This window comes from Natrix helvetica, assembly GCF_964273705.1.
Source record: "Natrix helvetica genome assembly, chromosome: 10".
Lineage (NCBI taxonomy): Eukaryota > Metazoa > Chordata > Lepidosauria > Squamata > Natricidae > Natrix > Natrix helvetica.
The window spans coordinates 1874321-1896059 of record NC_138561.1 but is presented as its reverse complement, the minus strand read 5'-3'; the positions used below and the strand labels follow the sequence as shown (position 1 = coordinate 1896059).

Below are 21739 nucleotides of genomic sequence, written 5' to 3'. Positions count from 1 at the left end.
TCCCCCTTGTGTATATTGACAGCACACTATGATACAATTAATTAAAGAAGCTGGCTACCATAATGGGATGACTCCAAGAGATGACTCTCCCGTGACAGAAGTCCTGAATCAAGTTTGCCCTTCTACATGGCGGGGAGCCTGTAAAACGGCGGTGCAGTTGTTGTTTGGACAAGCTGGGCTGGTAAGTTGTGGTGGATTGACAACTGCACGAAGGTGGCCAGAGTTAAAGGAAGGCAGGTCGTGTAGTCCCGAAAGAGTAACGTCAATTTACAGCATTTGGGCCTGCAACAAAACGATGGATTCAGGGTTTCTGCCAGTTTATTTTCTTCATTTTGCTCCTCTCAACCGCTTTGTCGCTCTTGAGGCGATCACGCCTATGGTTTTCTGTTGATTTCTCCCCTTCAGTTTTTTGTCTTTGATCTTTGCAAGTATTGCCGATAGCACCTCTTGTCTGTATAGGTCAGGGGTGTCCAAACTTGGCAACTTTAAGACTTGTGGACTTCAACTCTCAGAATTCCCCAGCCAGCTCTGCTGGCTGGGGAATTCTGGGAGTTGAAGTCCACAAGTCTTAAAGTTGCCAAGTTTGGACACCCCTGGTATAGGTAATTCAGTTTGGACTAAGTTTGCTTTTGGCACATACAGTAGAACCTCTGGTCATAAATGCTTCTGACCACGACGAGAAAATTCACAAAGTTTTTGAATAGTTGACTGTGCTGGTGAAGATCCTGTTTGCTGGGTGGTGGAGGAGGAAACATCTGTCCAGCAAGAACAATGGCCGGAAGCCATTTCCCAGGCAGGGGTGTAGAAGGTTAATTGGCTGGGATTGAGTCAAGTTCGGTTGAAGAATAGGCCGGTTGTGTGCTTGTTTCCTCTGAAAGAGACAGTGGGTGTCTACCACTAAAACCTGCTCTCTCGGAGTGCACATCGTTTGAGGCCTTTGAGGGATGAGAGCGAAGCCTTTCATGCAAGGGACCAGAGGGTGGTCAAGATTTGTTTTTTTCCAATCTTGTCCGGCAGTTTACAGGACAAAGCAGGATTGAAATGGATCCCCTGAGTTCAAACGTTTATACCTTTCCAAAAAAGCATGAAAAGGAAGATGAAATTATCAGCTGATGAAAAATGCTTAGTGAAATGCTCACCTCTTAAATGCATCCTGAACTTACTTAGCTATTACATTTCATGTTTAACATTTCAGTACCTCCTCATAACTCTAAATACCATTCATATATATCTCTTTTTTTTGATGTTTATATACACTTGGTCAGTGTTTAGCTCCCCAGGGGCCATGGTGGCTGCAACAAAATGATTTGTTGTTAAGTTTGAAGAGGGACATCCTAGTACTTTTAAAGTGGCGGTTGTTTACTTATTTTTCTTTGCAATTAGGTGGTTGTAGACACAGCACAGAATGAAAACAAAGAAGCTTATGCACCACAAATCAGCTTGGAAGGCTCCAGAATTGTGGTTCAAGTCCCATCAACTTGGTAATTAGAATTTGCTACTTAAGGAAACCCAGAATAGCATTGTGTGTGTGCTTTGGTGTGTGGAAAAAGTTAAGAAATCTTATTAAAAATACCAGTGTGCTTCACAGTATCATCCAAACTATCCTTTGAAGGATAGTAAATAGTTTGTCATGCAGTTGATGATTACAGTGGTCATAAGTCTTGAATGATCTCTGGAAGCTTCACTTCACACGGAGAGCCTGCCTAACCTTGGTCAGAGGACTGTGCCCTGATCAGAACATTGGTTATCTGATCATTCACTAGGAATGCCAAGTAAGGCCATTAGTAATTCCATTAGTAACCCGGGAATATCTGACTCTCCCTCTGCCCCAGGTGCCTGAAGGAAGACCCTGCAACAATGTCTCTCTTGCAGAGAAGTCTGGATCCAGAGAAAATGTTAGGACTGGTGGATGTACTTTATACGGCCGTCTTTGACCTAAATCGCTGGAAAGAAGGAAGGTAGGTAGGCCCGGCTGTGGCTGCGGTTGGTGCAGAATTAGCCTTGCATAACACACCTTGCTCAGGTGAAAATGACTGTGGGAAGCTTCATCTAGTTCAGGGGTGTCCAAACTTGGGAAGTTTAAGACTTGTGGACTTCAACTCCCAGAATTCCCCAGCCACCCAGGCTGGGGAATTCTGGGAGTTGAAGTCCACAAGTCTTAAAGTTCCCAAGTTTGGACACCCCTGATTTAATTGTTGAAGCCACTTACGCTATGAATCAGAATTTCTGGGCAGCTGCATTTGACATGGTAGGAAAACCATGGTGGGTTGGGTTTTTTTCCATACGCATCTTAGCTTCCCATTTTCAAGGGCATCTTAGATTGATAAGCCTCTGAGAAATTTGCTTCAACATGTAGCTTTAAAATGGGGGTTGGATGGGAGTGGACACAGACAAAGCGGATGGGATCACTCTATAGCGAGGGACTGATCACCCAAAACCCAGATCAGAAGACCCCTACCCCGAGAGAAAGACTAGATCTAATGTGTGACCTCTCCTGTGGGTTGGCTCTGCATAAGTTGTTCCACGTCCGTGGTGTCCATGAACTCCTGAACCAGCCTTGTTACCAGGTTCAAAGAAGGCAGCCTGAAGTTCCCCAGGACCAAAAGCCCTGGGACCTCCACTGCCCACCTAGCTCTAGAGTTGTGGATCTCAGGCAGTTGCTGCTGTCCTGCAAGGAAGCAAACAGAAATCCCAACTGATCAGTCTCACCCAGTAAGTCTCCCTTCCAGCTGTGTCTGGAACAGCACACCGGAAGGCCTTTGGAAACAACCCTCAGTCTCCATACCTGTCCTGGAGTCTTGGCTAATGCCACATCCAAACCCCAGGGGTGCACATTACAGAGAGGAGGCACAGACACACCTCCTTTCCGTATTAGAACCAGGTGGGCCATTTGTTTGTATTTTGTTTGTTCCTGAACTGGATGTTTATCTGGTTTTCTGAGCCATTTTTAAATCTGAGCTAGAAGGTCGTTTTTGTTTCCCCAGGGAACAGGCGTTGCCCTACATCCAGATCCAACTGCAACGGGAGAGCTCTGACTTTGGAAGTCACACCGACTTACCGTCTGGAAATGGCAGTAAAGCAGCAGGGGGTTTGCAGAAGACTTTCTCAAAGTTGACATCACGATTTACCAAAAAAACTTCTTGTACGAGTTCAAACAACAGTGGAAATTACTCCATTCCTAATATACCTTCTAAAGCCCATTTTATAGCTAACAGCTCAGAGGACAAAGCAAAACTGCCAAGTAACGCGGATGCACGACTGCAGAGCATTTTGAACCTTGGCAACTTTCCGAGGGTTCTGGAGCCTGCCCAGCTGGTGCAGAGCTCAAACCATCACGGGGTCAACGGCCTCCTTGAAAGGCCGGAGGGAGGCATGGTGGAAGATGGTAAGGATGCCAAGGGCATGAATTTACCAACTGACCAGGAAATGCAGGAGGTCATTGATTTCCTTTCGGGTTTCAACACGGGCAAGTCCCAGCAGTCTTCTCCGCTGATGAGAAGGAGAACCTCGGTTGCCTCTGCTTCTTCTTCTTCTTCTGCTGCAGCAGAACAGAAAGCAGCTGCTGTGCAGCTGCCATCACTACAGTCATCATCTCACACCCCACTGCACCACCTTCAGCCCGGGATGCCCCAGCAGCCCCACCCCCAGAAGCCCCAGCAGCAGCAGCAGCAGCAGCAGCAGCAGCACTATCAGCCCTTGCGCCAGCCCATTGGATCGCAGCAGCGCCTGCCCAGTAAGTGGCCAGGGGGTGCCAGCCAGCCCCCAGGCCAGACTGTTGGGCCAGGACTCTCCTCGCTCCCTCAGTGGAGCAGCCACGCCTTTTCCGACCTGAGCTCCGACCTCTACAGCCTGGGCCTTGTGAACAGCTACATGGATAACGTGATGTCCGAAATGCTGGGGCAGAAACCTCAAGGGCCGAGAAACAACACGTGGCCAAACCGTGACCAAAGTGATGGGATCTTTGGGGTGCTGGGAGAATTTCTACCTTTTGACCCTGCAGGTGAGTTCAGCTAATCCGTACCTTATTTCACAGCGTATTGAATGTCTCCAGGTGTTTTTGAGTACCAGGTGGTTCTCCTGAGCTAGCTTTCTCCTCTCTGATCTGCTGTGGGGGCAGCCCGATTTTGAATTTAACCTGAAACTTTCTTTCCTCCTTTGACCTGAATTGCTTTGCTTTGTTCTTGCTTTTCGGCATGGTGAGCTAATTTGTGTTTATGCTTTTGATAACATAACTGCTATTGTAAGCAACCAACAGCAGCTTTTTATGATGATTGTTTTATTTGTATTCCTTTTCCGATCAGCAAACAAAGTTTTCCTTTAGGGGTCTGTGGGCATCAGGCCATCACTGCTCCCACTATGCTGGGCCTTGCCTGTGTTGCTGCTTTGCTCATGGCTTGCATTACACAAAGACAACTTGCCAGGAAAGCACTTTTCTGTGAAGTGCTGAATATTCAGCATTCAACAAACATTCTGGACTACTAACTGGTTCCTTATGCATGTCCATGGATGCAGGCACACGCCCAGCATAAAGGATTAAATCAAGGGATAATTGGGGAAGAAATAGCTGACTGATAGAGATTCCTTTTCTTCTGCCCAGTTGGCTCAGATCCAGAGTTTGCCCGCTATGTGGCTGGGGTCAGCCAGGCCATGCAACAGAAAAGGCAGGCACAACACTTTCGTCGCCCCAGCAATGCACGTAGCAACTGGTCTCATCCTGACGACCTCCACAGGACCTGGCCCTTCCCAGAGTATTTCACAGATGGGTAAGGAGCCTCTTGGTAACTCTGCTTTGTGCACTGTGTTGTGCAGACTATTACAGAAATTAAGTAAATTGGTTTTAATTGATTGTTAGGAGGGTGTTTTATTGATCCAGTACATTTCATTTTTTAGATTAAATGTTCATGCTGCACTTCTCTTAGGTTCAAAATGGTACATATAGATAAGCAACGCCTCTATTTTTTCCTTTTAAGAGCGCAGGATATTTAGCTAAGAATAATCCCAAACATAGGAATTTAAGCTATAAGATAAAATCTGTATTTTACCCTGCAATCTAGTGAATTTGAAATTGTCCCTTGACATCTTGCCCTCTCGAGATTGACTCTGAAGAGGGAGTGCAAGAACCCTGTTTCCCCCCGCTTCCTGGGCAGCACCACTCAACCATGACTTGTTTTTTTTGCAGGGAGATGACCAGCAGCTGGTCAGGGACTCAGGGGGACTCTGCCAGCTCCAGTGACGAGACCTCCTCAGCCAATGGAGACAGTTTGTTTTCCATGTTCTCAGGGCCTGACATTGTGGCTGCTGTCAAGCAAAGAAGGTACGTCACACAAGGAAGGTTGGCTTTGCAGAAGAGCTGGCTGTCTTAACCGTAGCTTTTTCCCTGGCCCTAGCAGGAATCCCAAAAGCAGCTCTGTTTTGAAATTCAGATCTCTCTCCTTTCTTACTGCCCCTGAATTGATTCCCATGTAAGTTGGTGCTACCTCAACGTACTATATAGATTTACATCGTGAATGAAGGGCAGAATTCAAATAGGTTGATGGTGCATACATGGACCAGTGGCGATGCCCCTGCTTTTGCCGAGTCAGGATAATTGCTGTAAAGAAATTAGGAAGAGAGTCTGTGTGGGAATGTCTCACCTGTCCAGGTAACAAAAGAATGGAGCTGGTATGAATTGGCTATGGCTCCAGTCTTGGGTCAGAGCCAGTAAATGTGTTCACACAATCGCTGGATGCCTCCTAAGGGTAACCCAATGACCTGGGTTTGCATGGCAGCTTGAATCTTTGCTTAGATATCCAGCTGGTCTTTATTAAACATACTTGAACTACCGTGTTTCCCCGAAAATAAGACGGTCTTATTTTCTTTTGGAACCCCCCCCCAAATGTTGCTTGGGCCTTATTATCGGGGAGGGGGGTTATTGGTTTGGGGTTGCCGGGTGGCTGCTCTCTTGCAAGCGGGCACCCGAAGAGCCGGGCACAGCCTCAGGGACAAACGGCTGTGTTGCGCTGTCGCAGCAGAGCAACACAGCAGCCATGAGGTGACCACGCTCACGAGCAGCCGCCCGGCAACCTCCCTTTCCAGCCGGACAGAGCGCCACTCACCAACCCAGTAATATCCCAAAGGCGCTAAGCCGCATGGCGCTCTGCCCGGATGGAAAGGGAGGTTGCGCAAGCGCCTGTTCCGCCCCGGCTCGCGTGCCTCCCAGCTTCACCATGCCCTGGCCCAGCTCTCCCTGCAGGGCCAGGGTACCGCCACCGCCGAGCTCCAAGCATAACCGGCTTCCAAACTCTGGAGATGCGCTGCCGAGTCTTCCGGCAGCGGCAGCTCTGGGACTAGGCTCTATGGTTGTGGGCCAGCTGCCGGAAGACTCTCTGTCCCACCAGAGTCTTCCAACAGCCAGCCCACAACCATAGACCGTAGTCCCAGAGTGGCCGCTGTTGGAAGACTCGGCAGCGGATATCCGGAGTTTGGAAGGCGGTTATATTCGGAGCTCGGCGGCAGCGCAGCAGCGGGGCACCCTGGCCCTGCAGGGACAGCTGGGCCAGGGCATGGTGAGCCTGGGAGGCACGCAAGCCGGGGCGGAACAGGTGCTCACGCAACCTCCCTTTCCAGCCGGGCAGAGCGCCACATGGCTTAGCGTCTTTGGGATATTAGTGGGTCAGTGAGTGGCGTTCTGTCCGGCTGGAAAGGGGGGTTACCGGGCAGCTGCTCGTAAGAGCAGCCACCCGGCAACCCCCCACTCCATCTGGGCACAGCGCCACTCACCAACCTAGCGGTATCCTGAAGACAGCAAGCAATGTGAGTGCCTTTGCCCCCCCTCTCCTCCCCTGGCTCTTGTGGATTGGCGCATTCGGGATATCGCTAGGTTGGTGAGTGGCACTCTGCTGGCCAGGGAGGGGGGATGTCCAGGGGGCTTATTTTCAGGGGGGATTTATATTTTTGCCCAGCTGAAAAATGTGGCAAGGCCTTAGTTTCAGGACTGGTTGTCTTTTCAGGGAAACACGGTAGATGAATTATTGGCTGAGTCCAGCGAGCTGATAGGGGGAGCAAGTACAACTTCCCAGTTATTCCAGAAGAATTCTAGGGTACTAATTGATGGAATGCTGAATTCTCAGAGTGCTGTGTGTGGATAGGTGGGTTGGTATCTCCACTGAATGGAATCAGTTAATGGGGCATATTTGGGGGTGCCGTGCCTTCTTTCAGTGTGGCTATAGAATTACTGAATACAGGATTGCATAGATTAAACAGTTTTTTTTCATTAGGCTATCATGACATTTTCCCTTCATTGAAATGAATACATGTAAATCATTTATTGCTTGTAAATTGCTTTGAAGAGAGATGGGCGGCAAACAAATTTACTAAATCAATCAACCTTTTTATTTTTTTTATTTTTCAGGAAACACAGCAGTGGGGAACAAGACACAAGCACACTTCCTTCACCGCCACTCCTTTCTACCGTGGATGATCATAACCAGGTAAGTCTTGGACTTAAAGAGGCCGAGAGCGGAAGGCCTGCATTGAATGTTGGCTTGCGGGTCAGTTTTCAAAAGCAGCCTTGACCAAATGGAGACTCAGATTAAGCCGCTTTCTTAAACAAACTTCCTAAATTAAAGGCTGGTGACTCCCCATTCTCTTTGAGTGAATGGAATTTATTTCAGGTTGCTTGCTTTTATTTTATAAGCAAAATGTACTATGAGGTTGCTTATAAGGTTGCTTCTTTAGGGAATTGTCTTTGTTTTTCCACAGCCAGATTTGGGGTTTGGCAGGAAAACCGTCTGGGGGAGGAGCTTAGATGGCTGATACCGCTAGGAAACCTTCATGGCAGCAAAATACCCAGCCCCATGACCGCTTGGGTGCATTTTCTCCCATAGCCAGAGAAGGCGAAAAAGAGGGAGCCTTAAACGCAGGAAGGGGAGAATGCTCAGTGGGAGGGCAGGAACTAAGGCGAGGGATGGGCATGAGCAGACGTCTCTTTTGAGAAACCTTCCCAGGAATCCCCCCTTCTGTGTGGACCCTTAAAAGGCAGCCCAGGGGCACTTTTACAAGGAGCCAACAGTTCTGTGCTCCCTCCAAGAGAAAGTGAGACGGTAGGGCTAATATATAACCATCTTACAAGGCAGCTTTGCCTGGGGCCAAGATGGCTGAGGGGCAGCTTTATTTTAGCATTTCATACTTTTTCCCCAGAACTGTACAAAAATGAGCCATTAAGCAGTTAATTGTATGAACAATATTGTGAAAGGCTGCGTTAAGAGCTGATTTAAGATCCCGTTAAAAGACTGGGGGGGGAGGGGTGGGGGAGGGTGTGGAGTCATTTTCCCCTGTCCTTGGGGACCGAGTGTGAAGCTCAGACGTCCTCCTTGCTCTTGCAGGACAATAAAACGAAAACGTGGCCCCCGAAGGCTCCTTGGCAGCACACGCAGTCGGGCCCAAATATGTCTCTGTATCAGCTAAGCAGCCCTGCCAGCCACTGGAACGACCCCATGCAGATGCTGCCGTCTCCCGTCTGGTCAGCCGCCAATGACTGCCCTCCGCCCACAGGGATGGCCTCCCCGTTTGCCTACACCCAGCAGCCTCCGCAGTCGCCACCATTGCCCCTGGCTCAGCACAAGCAGGGGCACAAGGGCTTTAAACCTTTTCCGGGCAAGCACGAGCGTCGGCCATCCTATCTGCCGCAGTACTGATGCCCTTTTCCCTCCTGGCCGGAGAAGCAGCAGCCGAGGACCAAAGTCTTTGGTATGATCCGGACTGGCTTGGTTTCTGCCTGCTGGGGGGGTGGGGGGTGGGAGTGGGGGAGGGTCGACAGCTTTGGTAGTGAAGTTTCTCGTTCCTGGCAGCCCTTGGCACACGGTGTCTACACAACAGCCTAAACTGTGACCCTTTCAAAGCCTATGGATGCCCCGGTAACAAACGGGGACACGCTTACCACAGAAAACACTGTATTTTATAGCTATTTTTTCATATAGATTTATAGTTACCATTTCTTGCTAAAACAGATTTTGAGTATTTTTAAGCCAATCTAGCAGTTTTGCTCAACGCTCATTTTCTTCAGATTTCTAATTGACAAAATTATAAAGTCTTCGCTCCGAATTTCACAGGCTGTGATAGTTTTTTTTTAATGCAGTAGTTGTTAATATGCTGCAAACTTTGAAACAGGAGTGGGGCAAACGACGACTGAAAACCTCAGTCTTTCCAGTTATTTAGTTTGTGTAAAACAGCTGGAACCGCTCAAAATCTGTGAAAAATGATCTGGCCAAGCAGTGAGCACCGTCCACCTCCACGAAGCCCTTTTGGTGGGTTTATGACACTACATTTGGCCAAAGGCATTATCCATACAGTGCTCCTTAAATATATGAAAGAATAGTTAAGACTGCTTGCAAATATAAGTCTTATTTCAATGCTAGACTTAGTGTGTAAAAACATGAGCTGGCTCAGAAGAGAGAGAACTTAAAACACTATTTTTTGTAGTGCTAAGAATTAAAATAAAGTACTTACAGTCAATATGTGCCATTAAATAAATGAACCTGTGGAATTAGAGATATCTTCCAACCAAAGTGGATCTGGGGAATGACTGGTGCTTCAAATGGGAAAAAGGTAAATATGTATAGTGATCCCATTGTATATTAATTGAAGTGAGAGAAGTCTTTATAAAACCTATTTAAATTTTCATATTTCATCTTTGAAAGAGTAATTATAAACCACAATATTTTCTGGTATAAAGGTTTTTGACAGTATTAATATTATTTTTATATTTTCTTAATTCATATCATTCTAATACATTGACAAGTAAAATGGGTTATTAGTTATAAATACACATAGTTTTTGATGAAGATAAAAGCACATTTAAGTTCCCATTTTCTACAAACTTACATGTGTATATTAAAGATACCAAATTTATATATATATATATGCATATATATGTATATATATATATACATATATATATGCATATACACATACATACATTATATATATATATGCATATGCATATATTGAAAGACACTAAATGTTGGGGTGGATAGCATAAAAGCCCTTCCACCCTCTGCTTGTGCGCCGTTTGGCGGGCCTAAAATGTTACTCTTTGTGCTGGTTAAGGATGCCAATGTTGCCTGTATTTATGATATTGTCATCTTGTTTCCTGAAATCCCATCCTTACCATGTTTACAGAACTGTTTGCTGTGCATAACTTTACAGTCATGTGCTTTGCACAATCAGTGTGGCTTCTGTCTGTACATTGTTAATGTTCTGTACTTTCTGCTAAAATGTTGGTGAATTTAAAAGTGATTTTGAGTCTCCTCAAGTATACAATTGAAAACTTGTATTGGACCTAAAATTGATTGCAGTTGTATGCCACAAGGCTTTCAAGTACAGATATATGTTGTGTTGAAATTTCCTCTAGAGCATTTAAGCTGCTGTTGCAGTTGAGTGACAAATGCAAACATTGGCAATTTTCTAAAATTGAAGTTAAATAGTGGAAACGCAGGTGAGTCATTTTTTGTCTGGTAGGTGCTGCATCACCCACTGCTTCCAGTTATTCTGAACACCTATAATTTTCCCAAGTATTGGCAAGCAAGGTTTTGCACAGCCAAGTGCAAGGGGCATGGTGCTTAGTCAGATTATCTTTTAATGCAGTACTTATGTGAATAACTAATGCTTTGGAACTGGAACTGTACCTTTTGTTTTTAATGTTGAAGCACCTGTAAGTAAAAACTACCCTATTTGCTTTATTAAAGATATACCTTTAATAATAGATTATATCTTCTTAAAATAAGATATATCCAAAAGATAACAAGTACAGTTATGTTGAAAGTTATTCTCCTGCTGTAGCTGGAGAGAATCGTTAGCTGGGCTCCTCCTCATTCTGGCAGACAGGAACAATTTTGGAGTACCCAAGGTGGGAGTAAAAGACTTCCTCCTACTGGAAGTTGGGAGGGCAGCCCCTACTCCATGGGTTCTACAGTACAATTGATTCGACCTTTCCAAGGCGGGAGTAGGGGGTCTACCTGCCAGATATCTTCCTCCTCCACAGCAAGAGCTTCCCACTAATCTGTCTCCAGCCTTTCCATTATTGTTCAATATTTTGGTTTTATGGATTGTGGTGCCCTTTAAAAAGCTTGTAGATCCTGTAACCATCTTGAATACTTCAGGAGACATCTCCGAGCGATGGCTTCATAGGGCTGGCCTTCCAGCAGCTACCTATCCAGGAGGCCCAGTCACCTCATCTGCCAGGCAGCATTCTCTCCTCACATCCTGGGGGTCTTCCTTGGAAAGCCCAGGGCAGATTCCTTAGGAGTCATGGTATCATCCTTGACCCCTTTGCCCCCGTCATGGACCAAAGGGGGAATGGAGTGTTTTGTTTAAAGAAAAGGAACATTGAACGCCCAGAGAAGGGCCCCTATGGCTGACTCTCTCCAGAGAAATCTCTGGTGGATTTCTGCTTCTAGGTAGGTGGGAGGGGAGGGGGAGGGAGAGCTGTCCAAGGAGCCGATCCCCACGAAGCTTCTATTCCAATCCAGTTTCTCATAGCTGAGAAGAATTTGTTTTATAAAATTCTCCTTTCTGAAGAAATCCAATCCTAGCCATCCACTAATCCATTATTGAATCTGGTGACTGAAGCCTTCCCAGTAGAAAGCAGCCCATTCCATGCCCCTTCGTGGAAAGCAAACTACCAATCAAAGCAGCAGCGGTCCAGATCCCAAATAACAAAGACTTCTCAAGATCTTTTTTTTCCTGTTGGCCTAAATGACCCACAGTATCATAGATACCTGGGCGCTTTGCTGTTTTCCATAGCCATATTATAGAATTCAAGGCCCTCTATCACAATGGGTTTATAACTCTGCCCTGGTGATAATGGAAAGAAAAATACAAATCATTGGACATATTCTTGCCACCAAGGCCATAAAGGCAGTTGAGGCAAGAGTCTCAATTTATTACATGGTTTGTTTTCCATAGTACGTAAGTCAGTATGCGAGTCCTCCCTATTTCTTATGGACATACAAAATCCCTTTCAGATTGCCTTCAGCCTAGAAAGTATTAAGCTTCTTGGGGAAAATTACATACATTCTTTGCCTATTCCGAATTCTTGAGATATGAATATCAGGGATGCCTCTCCCCATGTACCCTCCCTCCTTTTGAGGCTGGCATTGACTTCCAGAATGTAGAGAGACACCAATCTACCCAATTCTAGGTGACCTCATTAAAAAGTCATGCTTTCTACTTTTAAAAAAGACAAACATAACATCCAGAATCCATTACCTCTCACCCAGTCTTGGCATAATTTAAATATCTTTACCTAACAATGTGCAAGCTACTGGAAACAATTTCAGGTAGGTACCTGGTTCTCCCAGATAACAGAAATTATAGGAGTTATCAGGTTAGAATTGCATGTCAATTAAACGGAATAATCTTGGTTTATGTCCAGGGCCTCATCATGCATGGCTTGAGTTCACTCATACCCTGCTTGGGCAGGGGGTTGGACTTGAAGACCTCCAAGGTCCCTTCCAATATAACAACCTTTTCACAATGAGTGCTATTTTCCTTCCAGAAAGCAATAATAGTGGAAAAACACGCTATGATTCCACTGAGCCTTACACATGGAAGAGTCCTTTGAATAGTGGATATTTAAGGCTGTAGAGAGGAAATCCCACCTTAGAAGTATCCCCACTCATTCTAATCACCACCAAAGTTAGTCTTTTTATTTATTTTTTATTTTTTTATTTTTTATTTCTTGGATTTCTAAACCGCCCCCTCTCCCAAAAAGGGACTCGGGGCGGTGTACAGTCAGATAAAATGCAGATAAAATACATGAATAACAATATAAATAGTATAAAAACAATTAAATACTAAACATTTAGATGGAGGAGAAGAGACTGTACAAGAAATAAATATGCTATGGAAACCCTAAAAAACATCCCCAATTAAAATACCCAAACCCAGTTAAAATATATCCCCGGGAGACAAAACTAAGAGAGTGCCAGGCCAGCTGATTGAAACAGGTGAGTTTTTAATTTTTGACGGAAGGAGCGGAGGTCGGTGGTGGTTCTGATGTCGGGGGGGAGGTCATTCCAGAGGGTTGGGCCCATCACAGAGAAGGACCTACTCCTAGGTGTCGCCCGCTGGCATTGCCTAGCAGACGGCACCAGGAGGAGTCCCTCCCTGTGTGAGCGGATTGGTCGTAGGGACGTGTGTGGTAGGATGCGATCCTGCAGATAACTAGGTCCTATGCCATGGAGCGCTTTAAAGATGGTAATCAATACCTTGAAACGCACCCGAAAGGCCACAGGTAGCCAGTGCAGCTCGCGCAGGAGGGGTGTTACGTGGGAGTATCGTGTACTCCCCATGATGACCCGCGCGGCTGCGTTCTGAACTAGCTGCAGTCTCCGGATGCGTCCCAAGGGAAGCCCCATGTAGAGGGCATTGCAGTAGTCCAGGCGAGACGTCACCAGCGCATGAGTGACCGTGCGCAGGGCACTCCGGTCCAGTAGGGGGCGCAATTGCACCAGGCGGACCTGGTGGAACGCCCCCCTTGCCATGGCTGCCACATGGTCCTCCATTGACAGCCGGGCATCAAGGAGGATGCCCAAATTGCGCGCCCGTTCCACAGGGGACAGTTGTTCGCTCCCTATGGCCAGCGAAGGTGTCAGCTGGCTGAACCGAGGTGCCGGTAGCCACAGCCACTCAGTCTTGGAGGGGTTGAGTTTGAGTCTGTTGTCCCCCATCCAGACCCCAACGGCTTCCAAACACCGGGACATCACTTCGACAGCCTCGTTGGGGTGGTTTGGGGTTGAAATGTACAGCTGAGTATCATCAGCGTACAGGTGGTACTCAACCCCAAAACCACAGATGATCTCACCCAGCAGCTTCACATATGCGTTGAACAGGAGAGGCGAGAGGACCGACCCCTGTGGCACCCCACAAGTGAGTGGCCTCAGGGTCGACCTCTGCCCCCCTGTCAACACACATTGCTTCCGGTCGGAGAGGTAGGAGCCGAACCACCGCAAAACGGTGCCTCCGACTCCCATCCCCTCCAACCGGCGCAATAGGATACCATGGTCGATGGTATCAAAAGCCGCTGAGAGGTCTAATAGGACCAGGATAGAGGAGCAACCCCTATCTCTGGCCCTCCAGAGATCATCGACCAACGCGACCAAGGCTGTCTCTGTGCTGTGCCCGGGTCGGAAGCCGGACTGGCGTGGGTCTAGATAATTGGATTCGTCCAGGTGTCGTGGAAACTGCTGCGCCACCACATTCTCAACAACCTTCGCCAAAAAGGGGAGGTTGGAGACTGGACGGTAATTAGCTAGCTCCATTGGGTCGAGCGAAGGCCTCTTGAGCAAGGGTCTCACCACCGCCTCTTTCAAGGCGGTTGGTAAGTATCCCTCACCCAATGAGGCGTTCACCACGCCCAGAAGCCAGCCTCGTGTCACCTCCCAGGCTGCCAGTACCAGCCAGGAGGGACACGGGTCCATTGAACATGTAGTGGGCCGCAGCCGTCCACGCAACCTGTCCAAATCCTCGGGGGCAACCGAGTCAAACTCCTCCCAGAATGGTCTCTCAAGACTCGCTGTTGACGGCTCGTCTGGTCCACTGACGGAGGTCCATCCGCTCTGGATCTGAGCAATTTTGTCCTGCAGATATTCCCCAAACTCCTCTGCTCTTCCCTGTAAGGGTGCCCCCCGCGTCCCCTGCGATAAAAGGGAGCGGGTCACCCGAAACAGGGCGGCAGGGCGGTTATCCGCGGACGCAATAAGGGCGGCACAATGCCTACGCTTGGCCGCTCTTATTGCCACAAGGTAAGTCCGCAAATAGGCTCTTACCTGTGTTCGGTCAGATTCGGAGCGTGAGGACCTCCACCTGCTCTCTAGACGTCTCCTGTGGCGCTTCATCACCCTTAGCTCCTCAGTAAACCAAGGAGCCCGGGTGGGTCGATGCCGCAGGAGAGGTCGCAAAGGCGCAACCCGGTCCAAGGCCCCAGTCGTCGCCCTATTCCAGGCAGTCACTAGGTCCTCGGAGCGGGAGCGGGACAGGGCTACAGGTATTGGCCCAAGCTCCGTCTGGAATCTATCCGATTCCATCAGGTGCCTGGGGCGGTACCAGCTTGTAGAGTCTTGTAGAGTAATTGGGGGATCCTTAACCATGGCTACGTAGGCAGTGGGCCACACAAGGCTCGAGCATGCCATAGAATCTTAGTGGGCTGGAAAACCAAATCTGTAGAAACCTGAGTTACCTTGAAATACATTTATTACCTTGACAAGGTCGTCTTTTTGCGGAAATGGACACATACAATACATGAAGGCAGAACCAAGTCCTAATCTGTCGCAAGAGAAGCTCTTAAGAAATTGGAAAGAGGTGGGATTTCAGTTTCTGTTCTTCTCAACAGAAGACATCTAGGGCTCCTTCAGTTCCAAAGGCAGATTTGGTTTAGCTGGTCTGATGTGGAACTGGTAGAATCTGGAACAGGGATGTCAAACTCACGGTGTCACGTGACATATCCTGACTTCTTTCCCCTTTGCTAAACTGGGGGTGGGGGTGGCCAGTGTGTGACGTGTGCGGCCCACAGGCCACGAGTTTGACAACCCTGATATAGAAGAATGTTCTCCTGTTGAGCAGGGGGCTGGACTGGAAGACCTCCCAGGTCGCTTCCAGTTCCTATCCTATCCACAAGTTTTTCAAGAGATCACCACAGTTCAGAATCCTTCAGTAGATCTCTTTCCACTATAAGCCACCTGCTGCCTGAAAAGCAGCCTCTTCATGGCAGTAGCCATAGATGTTCCCAGAGGGTCTTCTGTGTCTAGCCTCGCTCCACTCTGCTAACCCAGATGCTGCATTTGATTCGTCTGAAGACCACAACTGATTAAGGAAAGCCTGATGTCCAAAGTGATCCAACTGCCCAAACACCCTACTTTTCACACTGAATGCCCTTAGCCAGTGAACCCCACTGCCCTCTCTGGGCTCCACTGCTGGGTCCTGAAATGTCTGCTCTGCCCACGTATTTGAATCTGTCTTAGTAGCAAGTAAACCTCCTCCTGCAAGGTGAGCTTCCTGGGCTGGTTGGACAGGCCTTCGTGGAGCCACTCACATTCCTGTGGCATACAAGGTCTATACTGGCGGTGCTTCTGTTGACATCTAGAGCAGCAGTGACGCAATCAGCATGCCCTTTAAAGCCCATCTTATCCCACGTGAGCTCAATACCTGTGTGGTGCTCAGGCCTTGTCTGCAGGTGTCCCACCAAAAGCAACACAAGAATTGTGTGCTTCTCCATTAGTGCTTCTCTGAGCCACATATCCAAAGCAGGAAGATAATCCTTCTACATATATATTGAAGTCCTTGGAGTCTGAAGAAGACATGCCGTCAATCAATTCACCTGTGCAGTCCCGCTTAAACTCCAGGGTCTAGCACAGCAGGGCACTGGAAGTCCATTGTTTTAGCCACTGTAGGTGTTATTCTGTGATGCCATTCACAATTTTCTACTAATGAGGGGAGGCTTCCATAGCGCAGGGCTTGCCACGGCTTCTGCCAGCAAGCTGTTTCCAGTTCCCATTGTTTAATATAGAGGCCTCTCCTTCAATAGAAAAGCGCTGCATCCAGCCTATTCAGCAAATAGCTCCCTCCCCCTTTGCAATCTCTCCAAAGTTCTACCCGAAACTTCATTCCAATCACAGAAGGAAAATAAAACATTGGACTTAGCAATGAATTGAGGATACCTGCTCTCCTCTTGCAGATGTTTGATTTTGCTGGCCAGAGAAGTATATGTACAGTATGTTCCACCTACTGTCTTTATAAGAGAGAGAGAGGTTGATTTGGGGGGGGGGGGAATTGGGTAGAGAGGAATATCTGTCTTATAGTTCAGGGGTGTCCAAACTTGGGAACTTTAAGACTTGTGGACTTCAACTCCCAGAATTCCCCAGCCAGCCATGCTGGCTGGGGAATTCTGGGAGTTGAAGTCCACAAGTCTTAAAGTTCCCAAGTTTGGACACCCCTGGTATAGTGCAACTGTCTGTGAAAATTAGTTTGAATCTTACTTGTTTGCCTCTTTCTCTTCATTTACCATTCCCTTGCTTTCTTCCCATCCGTCCAGTTTTCTTCCTTGTTCTCTCTAGTTCTCTTCCCACATTTTCCCTTGCAGCATCTCCATCCTATTCCCCCCCCCTTTTTTTTTTCCTGGCTGTTTCTGTGTGTATTTGTTTTCTTATGTGTAAGAAAGAATGGGTGGTACATGCAGATGGGAATATGCTAATTTAATAAAGGGAATGCCTTATTTTACAAGTAATACACTTTCATCAATAGGCTTGCATTCATAAAAATAATCATTTTCTCCTTGCCCTGCCCACTGTTAGGCTGTGGATTCTGCCACGTATATTTACTTACCACATGAACATACAAGCCATTTATTGGAGCATATGAATATGCAGTATAAGTTTCATCTAAATATACTAAAGTTGTGTTTTAAAAAGCTGTCAGATTACCAAAGACAGCGTGTCACAACTATTGTGAAATGGATGTTCAGGCACTGCAGTGCTATAATGTGCTGAACTTTCAGATTTGATTGACCTTTCTTATCAACTCAACTGGTAACTCAAATTCAATAAGTTGCTCTAAACAATAGTTTATTTAATTGAAATCCTTAATAAATGATTTTGGAATTTTAATACATTTATAATAATTTTACAGTGATTTAACACATTCTAATATATTTGTGGATTCCAAACTACAACTAGAGGGCAACGTCACTTGTATTTATGTTCTAATTCAACATTAGCCACAGGAGAGACCGAAAAGAGAACTAAGGACTCCTAGAACTAAGGAGAAATTTCCTAACAACGAGAAGAATTAACCAGTGGAATGACTTGCCTTCAGAAGTTGTGGGTGCTGGAGGGTTTTAAGAAGAGATTGGAAAACCATTTGTCTGAAATGGTATAAACGTTAAGTAGGGGCATGGACTAGAAGACCTCCAAGGTCGCTGCTTCCACCTGTTATTCTAAAGACACTGAAGAATATAAATTTTTAGGGTTTGTTAAAATCCTAAATTTTGGGGAATTTTGAAAATTATTATCAGATGAAATTCAAGAATCTTTAATTTAAAAAAAATCTTACAAATTTTTACATGCATTGATTTTTTAAAAATTCTGAATATTTCAAATGTTTTACAATTTTTAAATTTTTGATTTAAATGTTAATTTTTTGGAATTTTTTGAACATTTTGAAAACATTTAATTTTTAAATGAACTAGTTGTGAAAAGAAACATAGTCATGGAAAAAGCGCCTGATGCTGTTGTGATTTGTAAAATCGTGACCTGAGCTACAGATGTACCAAATGTAAACCATGAATTTCTTGTAGAAAAAGTAAAGCGTCTAGCGGCAACTCTAAGACTCAGCTTACAAAATGAGAAACTCCAACCAAAGCAAGAGGACTAGACCCAAATTGAACATAATAAGGAACAAACTACTACCGGAAGAAATGAACCTGTACATGGCAGACCGATGGCAACAAGTCACTCAGAGAGGGAAACAAAAACCTAGAGCAAATTCCCTGCTACCTAGTAGTAAAGCCCCACTGGAGCTGAGCAATCGCTTTCATATCCTCCCCCTAGAAAAAAGCATGCAGACCCCTGGAGAAAGACCTCATCAGCTGTTCTGTGATAAGAAGAAGCCCGGACTTTCCCAAGAAAAAAATGGTGAGTGGTGGTGATAAGAGATTCACCTCTCAGGGGAACAGAATCCACAGACTGCAGACCGGACAATCAATCTAGGCAGGTATGTTGTCTCCTTGGAGCAAAAATCAAAGATGTTGCTGGGACCCTTACTAAAATAATCAAGCCTACAGATTACTCTCCCTTCTCTTTCAATATCAAGAGACTATGAGCAGCTCCGTAAAGGAGTTAGGAACACAAGTGGTGTTTTCATCAATACTTCCAACCAAAGGTCAACATCCAACAGGGGAACAAAGGATTTTAGAAATAAACCTCTAGTTTAAGAGATGGTGCCACTAAGAGATCTTTGGATTCCTAGACCAGAGTCTGCATTACCTAAAGGGCTTCTGGCAAGGGATGGGCTGCACTTCAAAAGAACCCGGAAAAATGTATTTGGAAGACCACTGGTTCAGCTTATCCAAAGGGCTTTAAACTAAACCTGGGGGGGGGGGGGTGACCAATCTCTAGGATTTTTAGTGCCTAATCCTGAGTTTAAACCCCAAGACAACCAACCAAATGAGGGAGGGAATGAAGAGGAAGGGGATAAGGAAGCAAAAGATGTAGGTACCATACCCAGAGTGAGCCATAAAGAACTCATGCTTATACACTAACACTCAAGGTTTAGGGAACATACAGGGTGAATATAAAAGTAGTCATATAAGGGCAGGCATTGATACAGTTACCATTACTGAAACTTGATGGGATGAAACACGAATGTACTGTGGGAAGGATATAAACTGTTCAAAAGAAACAGACTTAACAAAACAGGAGGCGGAAGTGCATTATATGTAAAAAATCATTACTACTTTACAGAATTATAAAACCAATATAATAAAAAAATTACTTAGTTTTATTAGCAGGGAACATTGCAAGACTGCTAACAGATCTCAAAAGAACAACAAAAAAGCCACTTGTAAAGCACATTGCCCTGTTTGGATCAATCCCAGTTTCACTTGAAAGTTCATTTACATTTTTAGATTGCCATGTACATAAGGACTAAAGGTAATTCCAGGTGATTTTTAAAATAAATTATAGTGTACAATCAAAACTTAGCATTCTTAGCATAAGAGAAAATGAAGAAACATGAAAAAACCTCTGCCTGTGAAAACTATGATCCCCAAGACTCCCCATAGTGAAATGTTACTGTAACTGACTTCAATAGCATTTTCTTTTTGCATACAGAGAGAAATCAAACAGTATTTACTGATCATGTAAAGGCATGTCCTCTTTTACAGGAAGCCCAGTTCTGAGTTTCTTCAGGTGCAGCTGGCCGTCTCTTCCTTCGCTGATTCATTCTCTGTAAATACAGATGTGTTGGGAATGGTATCACTCTATGACCATCTTCTCTACATTTGGGGAAGGAGATGCATCAGCAATAGTAGCCAAATAAATAAGATTTCTGTGCAATGTGTGCTGGTGCCTGTAGGAAGAAAAACAAAGAGGCAACTGAATTTTCAGAACTGCTATTCTTGTTTCTCAACAGCTGTCAAAGACTTCTGGGGGCTTCTCCTTAAAGCAAGCTCCATCCTGTTTTCATGGGATTGCAGTTGATGCCTTACCGCCCCGAGTCCCTCCGGGGAGAGGGGGCGGTCTAGAAATTTAATAAATTATAAATTATTATTATTATTACACTAAGCTGCTTATTTGTACATTGATTTCCCAATTCCAGGAAATGTAAGCCAGTCTAGAATTCATTACTAACCTCCATCTGAAATTAAATTCCAGTTTGATTATTCTCATCCCGTGGAATGGGACAACTAGTCACAGCCATCTTACTGTGGAACAACTAGCCACAGGACAACTTAACAATTCAATTTAATTATTTAACAGTAACCCGGCCCTTTGAGCTTATCAACACTTTCATGCAAGAGATTTCCATTGGCAGAAGCACACTTGGGGCCGCAGCAGATAATCTGGAGCACATGACATGGATGCCACTCTTCACCGGAAGGGTTAGCGTGGTCAACCTGCCACCAATGGATCCAGGCATGAAAAATGAGTGGGATTTAATCATGCGTCCCTCTGTCAAAATAAAAATTCTTACTGCAGACATTCTGCAGCTCTTCCTTTATTCTGATACTCCACAATGCAGCGGATCAGCTGATCGTTTTCTTCCAGCAGCTGAAAGTCACAAGAGGCAACGTTATATGCAAATGCAGCTCCTTCAGTAGAAAGTCAGCACACACACACAGTCATAGAGAATGAAATATTTTGGGGAATGTTGAAAAGGCAGGAGAGAGTATTTCCCCTAAAGGAGAAATTGGGGCGGGGGGGGGGGGATCTTAAGGGAAGGCGTCCGTCTCCCTGCCCCAAGCAGAAACGGCCAGTTCTTACAAATGTAGATTTGGTAAAGACTATTGAAAAAGACTGGGTCAGACGGAGACTCCAGATAAGCAGCACGATTAGGCAAGGGAAAGGTTGCCAACATTAGCTCAGACGCACCTAGGATTTGCATTTCCCCTTTGCCTCTAGAGCCAGCCATGACCCCTGAATGACCCCACTGGAACCCAGAAGGTATTAAAAACAACCCTCTACTCTCAACCCCCTTTTGTCGGCTGTCCCTGAAGTGCCGGCCTGGGTGTGCGTTGGTCCTGCTCCTCAATTAAGCAGCCTCCGTTTCATTCCCCGCTTGGACCTGGGTTTTCCTTCCAACGCTTCCTCGCGGTTTCCTAAGCGCCCCCCGGGGCTCCCTCCAGCACGGCCTCCTCAGTCCCTTCAATCCACCCCGTAGGTCGCCTGCCGGGGCTGAAGCGTTCGCCCCTTCTCCGCCGAACAGCGGCCAGGCCGAACAGCCGCCCCAGGCGGGACTCAGCCGCAGGAAGGAAGGGAGCGCGGCCCAGCCGGAGCCACGGGCCCGGAGGGAAAGGGGCCGTTTCCTCCCACGCGGACTCCCTCCGCCGCTCACCCGTCGCAGCGTCTCTTGGTTCACCTCGGCTTTGCCGCGCAGGCGCTCGGGGACGAAGACCACCGACATGGCGCGACCGGAAAGCCCGCCTCCACGCCGCAAGGCCTGCCGGGACTCCCCGCTACGCGACCATTGGCTGCTCTCTGCGGCGCCT

At 46.5% G+C, this 21739-nt stretch overlaps 2 protein-coding genes across 2 annotated transcripts in view; one reads left to right on the top strand and one right to left on the bottom strand.

Moving 5' to 3' along the window:
* The window catches only part of GARRE1 (granule associated Rac and RHOG effector 1), a 76660-nt gene extending 65877 nt beyond the window's left edge, over nucleotides 1-10783 (top strand). The window contains exons 7-14 of the mRNA XM_081963426.1: nucleotides 23-181; nucleotides 1384-1481; nucleotides 1833-1958; nucleotides 2985-4000; nucleotides 4598-4763; nucleotides 5180-5314; nucleotides 7391-7469; nucleotides 8364-10783. Of these exons, the coding sequence (XP_081819552.1) occupies nucleotides 23-181; nucleotides 1384-1481; nucleotides 1833-1958; nucleotides 2985-4000; nucleotides 4598-4763; nucleotides 5180-5314; nucleotides 7391-7469; nucleotides 8364-8675 (2091 nt within the window). The 3' untranslated portion in view covers nucleotides 8676-10783. The remainder of the gene's footprint in view (nucleotides 1-22; nucleotides 182-1383; nucleotides 1482-1832; nucleotides 1959-2984; nucleotides 4001-4597; nucleotides 4764-5179; nucleotides 5315-7390; nucleotides 7470-8363) is intronic.
* An 8726-nt stretch (nucleotides 10784-19509) lies between these two features.
* On the bottom strand, nucleotides 19510-21739 carry SS18L2 (SS18 like 2). Its single transcript, XM_081963114.1, has 3 exons — nucleotides 21586-21739; nucleotides 20725-20801; nucleotides 19510-20100 (listed from the first exon to the last, which is right to left on the bottom strand). The coding sequence occupies exons 1-3, from the start codon at nucleotides 21652-21654 to the stop codon at nucleotides 20007-20009; spliced, it is 240 nt and encodes a 79-aa protein (XP_081819240.1). The 5' UTR covers nucleotides 21655-21739; the 3' UTR covers nucleotides 19510-20006.

Bases quoted from the DNA above. Each gene is read 5' to 3' on its own strand.
- SS18L2 (XM_081963114.1), bottom strand. From the start codon at position 21,654: ATGTCGGTGGTCTTCGTCCCCGAGCGCCTGCGCGGCAAAGCCGAGGTG. The intron at 20,802-21,585 runs GTGAGCGGCGGA...TGTGACTTTCAG, and splicing joins ACCAAGAGACGCTGCGACGG to CTGCTGGAAGAAAACGATCA. The intron at 20,101-20,724 runs GTAAGAATTTTT...TTCTTCCTACAG, and splicing joins AGAGCTGCAGAATGTCTGCA to GCACCAGCACACATTGCACA.